General features: G+C 37.6%; 1 protein-coding gene across 1 annotated transcript in view; it reads left to right on the forward strand.

Annotated features, from left to right (window-relative positions):
- Positions 1–7,894, forward strand: part of LOC138004231 (uncharacterized) — a 12,446-nt gene extending 4,552 nt beyond the window's left edge. The window contains exons 3-5 of the mRNA XM_068850707.1: positions 1–201; positions 2,988–3,401; positions 7,141–7,894. The exon at positions 1–201 is cut by the window's left edge and continues 45 nt beyond it. Of these exons, the coding sequence (XP_068706808.1) occupies positions 1–201; positions 2,988–3,401; positions 7,141–7,158 (633 nt within the window). The 3' untranslated portion in view covers positions 7,159–7,894. The remainder of the gene's footprint in view (positions 202–2,987; positions 3,402–7,140) is intronic.

Below are 7,894 nucleotides of genomic sequence, written 5' to 3' on the forward strand. Positions count from 1 at the left end.
GGAATAATCATTATTGCTTACAGCATTGCTATTGCATCTTACAGTTCTTGGTACTTCATCGGTAACATATACAGTTCTGAAATGGCATTGTCAGCAATCATCTTGATTCTTGGAATAACTGAATTTGTCATTGGAATTTGGGCTGCTGTCATGTCCTGTTTGATCGGTAGCTGTGATTGCTGCAGCGCCCAATCAAACCAGGTAATTTAATCCAATGTGTACAGTGCAATTCAATCCCGTTGCAATATACTTCAATGCAAAGCAATGCATGACAGGACAAGCAGGTATAGGGCACTGCTGCACCGGTGGCTCACATAGTTGAGAATCGGACCACCACCTGTGAGGCCATAGGTTTCACCTTTGGCAAGATTGAAATGACCTAAAATGAGCTACAATGGTATCTAAAATAAATATACATTTATTATCTATACTCTTAGACATCTCTAATCACTTAAAATTAACTAATAAAACAGACAAAAATTAATGGTACTTGTAAATAGAGTTGACAGCATAAAGATTGCAAATTTACGCAGCAATGCAGCTTTGATTGGTGAAATTGTTTGTACCATTTTGTCTGTTTTCCATGCAGTTGCTTTTAGGTGATTAGAGTCGTCAATATTTATTTTAGATACCGTTGTAGCTCATTTTAGGTCAATTTACATCATTTTAGGTTCTTTTAGGTCTTTTTAGATCGTTAATTTTTTTAGGTTCTTTTAGATGGCAGCACGTTTCCACAGGTAGCGGCTGACGGGTGGCGGGTGGCAGCGAAAAAAGTAAGATAATCTCATCAAACTGCTCTTTGCAATGCAATGTTAACTCATTTCCTGAAATGTTCAGAAAACTTTTCAACATTAGCGAAGATACCCGAAATGTTCCAGTGAAAGTTATTTTTAGCAGTTTTCCAGTGCCTCCTACTACATAGAATATGGATCAAACGTAGCATTTGGCGCTGTTGAATGGAGCGTTTTTGTGTCGAGATTGCAATCATTTTTTACGTCAATGGTTACAAAACAATTGGCCTGCATTGTAAGTTATGCATGGGAAATTTTCCAGTGTATGTGTGTGACCAACATATTCATGACTTGCAGGCGTGTGACACACTTGGAATGGGTGAGGCTAAATCGCGTGTGTGGGTGGATCGTGGGTGGTGGGTCGACTGTTTGTTTGAAGATAAAAAAAGATATATGTTAGCTCCCTCAGTGCTCAGTCCAAATTTGCCTTAGGTCTTAGGTCTTGTCTGTTTCGAGGATTTCCAGTCATTGATAAAAAAGGATTAGGGTTAGGGTTAGGTTATGGACCCACAAACCACCCACCCACGCTGATTAGACACTCTCACTTGGAATGCGTATTTTGCTGTTTCGTTGGTAATGGTGGTATCTCATGGAGTTATACTGCTAATTTTTAAAATTGCACTCAATTTTTTTAAACAAAAATTCTGTTGAAAAGAGATTTTGGAAGAAAATGGATTAGGCATCATGTGCCTGACCTGTAGAAAAATGTGACGGCCAGCACTGCTGACATCTCTCCCCTACTCTATGGTGTCTTTTTGTACTTAAGCTCCGAACAGTTGTTTCCTCGTTTTGGTTTTCCCACGAAAGGTTTTACATTCTCTTGGTCATTTAGGATCGCAAATCAGGCAACTATAGCAAGATCGTTGAAATGAGTGAGGTCTATGAAAAATTATATTTCAATCTCTTAGGAGTAACAGTTAATTCAAATAAGAGTAGAAAAATTATCCATTTTTGACATGTTTTCAGTGGCCTAACTATTTCCAAATATTTCTGCTCTGACTCTTTGGGTGTCGATGTTATAAAATCTCAATAACTTTCTGTCAAATCGACGAACTTCAAACTGCTGCAGATTATACAGAAAAGAAACACATCTTGCCCAAAGGTTTCCAAAATTTGAAAGTTACCACTCCTCCCCAGTTCCCGTATTTTGGTCATACGTGGCGGTACACAGTGCAGCAAACAGACCGATAGTTAGCTTATCCTTTCGCATGAATGTGCATATATGGAGCAATTTGCTTACCAGGGAATGCAAAAAATGTATTCTGTACCCAGATGAAGTGTGAGTTAGTCACATGAAACGCATAGGAGAATAAAGAGAGTTATACAACAACTTGTTTACAGAAGTGCTACATGTACGTTCTCAGGGGCTTAACTTTATAAAATTCGGTAATTGTGAAGAAGAGCTCCCCAAAAATCCTGTCGGCCGACAGGGTTTTTGGGGAGCTCTTCTTCACAATTACCTAAAATTCATCATTCATCTCTTCCTTGTTACCCACCACCCGCCACCCGTGGAAAAGTGCTGCCGTATTTTAGATCATTTTGCGTCATTTTAGATCATTTTAGGTTACATTTTAGATCATTTTAGATACCGTTGTAGCTCATTCTAGGTCATTCCTTGTTTTATTAACTACAGGCATGAGCAACACTCAGGGTCTTAAAATAACTGAGGAGAGAGTGCTTCCTTTGTACAGTAATAAATTTGTTTCTGCAGATTGTTGGACTTTCAAGCCTTTTTGGATAAGGACTATAAACCTTAGGCCCTGTCTCACAACCCTTCAGTGTTGTTAAAGTTAAAGTTAAGGGGACTTTGCTGGGTGCTGGATGGTTTAACCAAGATGTAGAGCACAGCGTGCCCGTTTTTCGTAAAGATAAAAGCATGGTAAATAAGCTGCTGTAATATCATACAGCTAAAATGTTTTTGGTCATGGAATTTTTAATGTTTCCTATCATATTTCCATGAAGTAACAATTTTATTTGATGTAGAAAATGAAACTTAATGAAATAACCATTTTTAATAAGTTAAATTAATAGTGAACACATAAAATATGAGTGTAAAATGAGGTGAAATGCTTGTGATAAAGATAGTTCTCTTTGGAAATCATGAATAGTTTTAGTTTGGATGGCAACTTTCTCTTTTATTTATTTTTTTTCCAAGCTACTTTTATGACTTCTGAACATTTGGTGTTTTCATTGTAGCCGACCTCTGTCGTGTACATGAGTGGACAAGGAGCGTTAATGGGCAGTTATGTCATGGGACAAGGTGCTGGTGGGGTCCCAGTGGCTTTTCCCATGCAGCAGGCTGGTGGTGTTGTCACTGTGCCAGGTGGTCATCCTCAAATTGTACATATGCCAGCTGTTGGGATGGTCCAGCCTCAAACGTATCACTTATCAACAACTGGGGCTGGAGGTGGACCGTCACAAACGGTCATGGTACCTCAGACTGGGATGCAACCTCAAATGGTCCATGGAGCTGAAGGAAGTCAGTTGCCCATGTTCTACAACAGAGAGGCAGGACAACCTCAGTTTGTAACGGTGAGCCCTGCCATGCAAGGGATGGAAGCACCAGAAAATCAGTCACTGGTTCCCCCGCCATACAATGGAGACCAGCATGTAAGTATGCTGTTTTCTGTGTTTTCAGGAAGAATTTTGCAGTATAGACCGTATTCATAAATGGCGGCCAAGAAATTGTGCTAATCATCCTCTCTAGCCTCAATTTGGAGCAAACGTTCTTTCGAATTTTGTCCGTGGTAACAAGGCTAGTGAGGATGATTAGCATGAAGACAAAAGAATAATTTCTTGGTCGCCATTTATGAATACAGTCTATAGTTAACAACTATTCACCGAAGTGGAGGTGGCTAGCGGTGGATATTTACCAAGCCGCAAAGCGGCAAGGTAAATATCCAATGCCACCGACACTGAGGTGAATAGTTGTTTTAGTATATACTAAAACAGTGAGATTATATACAGCACAAAAAATTAATTTGCCTGGATGTTTTCTTCACTTGTCACGGATGCAAATCGGGACACCATTTTTTCCTGAGTTGCTTGGAGGTAAATAGCACAGGATATTCGGAGTTTGACGAGCCAATCAACGCCCACGTTCAACGCTATCCACTGTTTTAGTATAATACTAATTGGTTTTATTTATCTTTTACAGGGCTTTGTGCAATTTGCTCATTTGCTCGTAGTTCTGTACAATAATTTCTTAGGAATAAACAGCAGCAAGAAACACTTTAGTTTCAAACTAATATTTTTAAAAATAAAACCACTCTTTTGAGTGGACATGTTTCAATGTTTCAAACATCATCATCAGCCATAGTGACTGTAACATTAAAATTTTTACAAGATAATCCATATACGATGATTCTTTGTAGATTAAGGGTGCTTTCAATTGACCGTATTCCGGAATAGGAATACCTGGAATTTAAATTAGAAATCCTTCGTTTTTACGGAGATTCACATTAAAATTGTCAAAGATCTGCTAAAATGCTATTTTAAACATATTTTTATGCTTCATGCTCCATGCATAAAGACTGATATTGTTGGCAAGGCGTTGCTTTTGGCGAGCTCTGTTTGCTGGAACACGGATACCAATACGAAATATGTTTGGCATATTTTGGCCAAGCCCTGTTGGGCTAGGCTGTTTATTTAAAATCAGCAATGATGGTAACCTAAGAAATACCCAAATATGAAAAATGATCTTGAATTCCTTGAATGAGTAAGTGAAAGAGCCCTACGCTTAACTTCTGCACTGGATAAGATCAAGAGAAATTCCTGGATGACAGGAATGCCCCAACAGTGCATCACAGGAAATAACTAAGCATGTCACACTCCGCATAAATCCGTTTATTTCCTCTCGGCAATAAATTCCCTTTATTATCCTTGCTGCTTCGAAACGCGCCAAACATACCGTTTTAATCATCACTCCACGTATTCTTATTACGGAATAGGGTCAATCGAATGCGCCCTAAATGTTCGTTACAAGCATATACATGTAAATTCAAACTAACCAATAATATTATAGAAAACACAACTGTCATTACGATAAAAGTTTAAAAGTGTAATGCTAAACGAACATGATGAACTTGTTTGTTGAGTTCGGGTTTGAACCCGAACTGCACTTTTAAACTTTTACCGTTATGTCAGTTGTGTTTTCTATTAATAATAATATTCGTTAGTTTGAATTCATATGCTTGTAATGAACATTTAAGCTACAAAGAATCATTGTATTGATAGTCACGTGATCTGTCCAGGTCACGTGACCTCCAGCATTAGCTGATGAAGGCCATGGTTTATGGCCGAATCGTTCTATGTTTCAATACACCATTTCCAGTGAAATATTTAATTCTTTAACAGTAAATGGATTATCTTGTAAAAATTTTAATGTTACAACTGAACGCTTGCTGCTTGAAACAAACAGCACCTCACACAGCAGAAACGACCAGCACGTGCGAATCGAGAAACCCCGTATGTCACCTCAATGCGCCTGATTCCCAGACCACCGCTGACCAGCATTGGCTTGATTTTAACTTAGCCTAAATTACATTTAGCCACATTTAAAACATGTTCCTTAAACTCAAAAGTGTGGTTGTATTTTAAAAAATATTAGCAACACTTGTACTATTAAGACCATTTGGAAAAGTTTAAAACTGCATTTAATATGTTTTTCATTGATATTGAACTTTGGTCGCCATGTCCCTAAAATTAAGAATGTACGATCAGGCCTTGGGTGTGTCTTAAATGGGCCGTGTCATGGATTATAAGTAAAAATCTGGAAAGCAAAGGAGACCTGTTTACTGATGGCAAACAAAATTTGATGACTAAAGTTTCTTCAAAACGGCTATTTTAGCTCACAGAAACCATTCTTACACTGTAAGTGTTCTTAGTTACACATAGCCAAGATTAAAATGAAATAATTGCCAAGTTGAAAATGTCGGGCCGACGTTTTCAAAATTTCCTCTCGCATCTTAGATGAACTTCAATATTAATGAGTGTGGCTAATTTTTCTTTTAAAATTTGATTGATTTTTATGCCACTGCGGTGATCCAGAAGCAATTTAAAAATGAAGAGTTAGGGACTATGCCAGGCTCGATTGACCAGCCGTTTTTTTGTGCCCGTGTTCCTCAGCGCACACCACGGCTGGATCACTGGTCCAGCTAATAATTGTATTTTCCACCAATTAGAAAGTCGCTTGCCTGCCAAGTACAAAATCCAATTGAAACGGGTTCTACATCACGGACAAACGACTCTGACCAGTGATCCTCGTTGGGAGGAGGATGTTAACCACACTCCCAAAACGACTGGAAAGTAGTATAGTATATAACTCAGAAAAATTGACTGACAGCAGCTATGTGTAAGCCAGTACTGGCTAAAACCAAATTATTGCTACCCCTTTCGCACTTCAATGCCAGACCGAATGCATTGTCATGCCGTAGGTTGCATAAGGTCATAGAGTTAGAGTTGTAGTTCTGGCATTGAATACTAAGTTCTGTTGAAGCCCCAAGTTCGAGTATTGTGCAAACATATGGCATCGGGATTTAAAATAATTTGTTGTCCATAGACATAACAAAATTCAGTTACTTGGAAATTTACATTTGCTTTACCTCAACTGCATGATTATAGTGATGATAATAATAATAATAATAATAATAATAATTGTTATTATTATTATTATTATTATTATTATTATTATTATTATTATTATTAACAACACTGTTACAGTACTATTCACTGAAGTGGAGGTGGCTAGTGGTGGATATTTACGGAGCTGTTAAGAGGCGGCGTGGTAAATATTCATCACTAGCGACCGACACTGAGGTGAATACATGTAGTTGTTTTTAGTATATACTAACTCGGTGACTATTTATACTATAGCACAAAAAGATGATTTCAACTCATTTTTTCCAGCAGTAATATTTTAGGCCGCAAATCCCGCGGAGGTGATTAGCAAAGGATATTGGGACATTGAGTAGCCAATCCGAGCGCGCCTTCAATACTATCCACTGTTTTAAGATACATATATATTATTACTACTAATTAACAATTAGACCCGTGGCCCTTGAGGGCGAAGGGTCTAATTGTTTTAGTATCCCCAACTAGTCGGACAGAAAAGGGAATAAAAAAGTTAGCAAATGCAAGTTGAAGAAACATTTATTTAGGAATAAAACGACAGAAAGCGTCACGCTTTTCGCTAGTCAAGGACTATTACTAATAGTCCTCTAGTAGCGTAGCCAATCAAAATGCAGGATTTGCATTAGTTCACTAGTTGGGTGATACTAATTATTATTATTATATGCAGTGATCTTTTGTACTCCCTAATCTTTATCTTCTCTTCTTATTTTCTCTACAGTTTCCTGTAAAGACCTGAAGAAAGACACTACATTCATCTTAACATAGACATTTTAGTGTGGTGTAGTACCTTGCGTTGTTGGCATTTTAAATTTATTAGTAATAAGCTCAATAATGCATGTACAAAATAGGAAATAGTTTGAACCCAGGAGTTTCATACCTCGATGGAATTTGATTGTCTGGGTGACTACTTTCACCCAGGCAATCAAAGTTCATCGTTGTAATAATGAACACATTTTGATTGGTTCTCACCTGTGATCTATTAGATAACACATGTTTAGCTTACCTCATCTCCAAGAACTTTAATTTTTATTATGTAAAACAATTAGATTCTATAGATGTTGTCATAATAATAATAATATAATATATAATGATACAATTTATTCCTATAGCGCCTAAACAATACTTGCCCTAGGTGATTTACAATATTTCTATGTTAATAAGTGACTAAAATGCTTAACATAAAAACCTGTTTCTTAAAAGGTACATGTATGAAGTACTCCCAACCAGCCCTTCTTAAAACTGCCCGCGGTACTGGATTGTCTTATATTCAATGGAAGCTGGCTCCGCAGTTTCGGGCTGGTGACTGAAAACACGCGATCACCATACGACTTGGTGCAAGTTCGACTCACTGCAAGAAAGTTCTGCGAAGTAGACCTAAGCGTCCGTTTAGAGTTAAGTGCTTTGTAGACTAAAGAGTAAAATCTTAAAAATTATTCTAGATTGAATCGGTAAACAATGGAAACTTTGAAGTA

The sequence above is a fragment of the Montipora foliosa genome, chromosome 5 (assembly GCF_036669935.1).
Source record: "Montipora foliosa isolate CH-2021 chromosome 5, ASM3666993v2, whole genome shotgun sequence".
NCBI lineage: Eukaryota > Metazoa > Cnidaria > Anthozoa > Scleractinia > Acroporidae > Montipora > Montipora foliosa.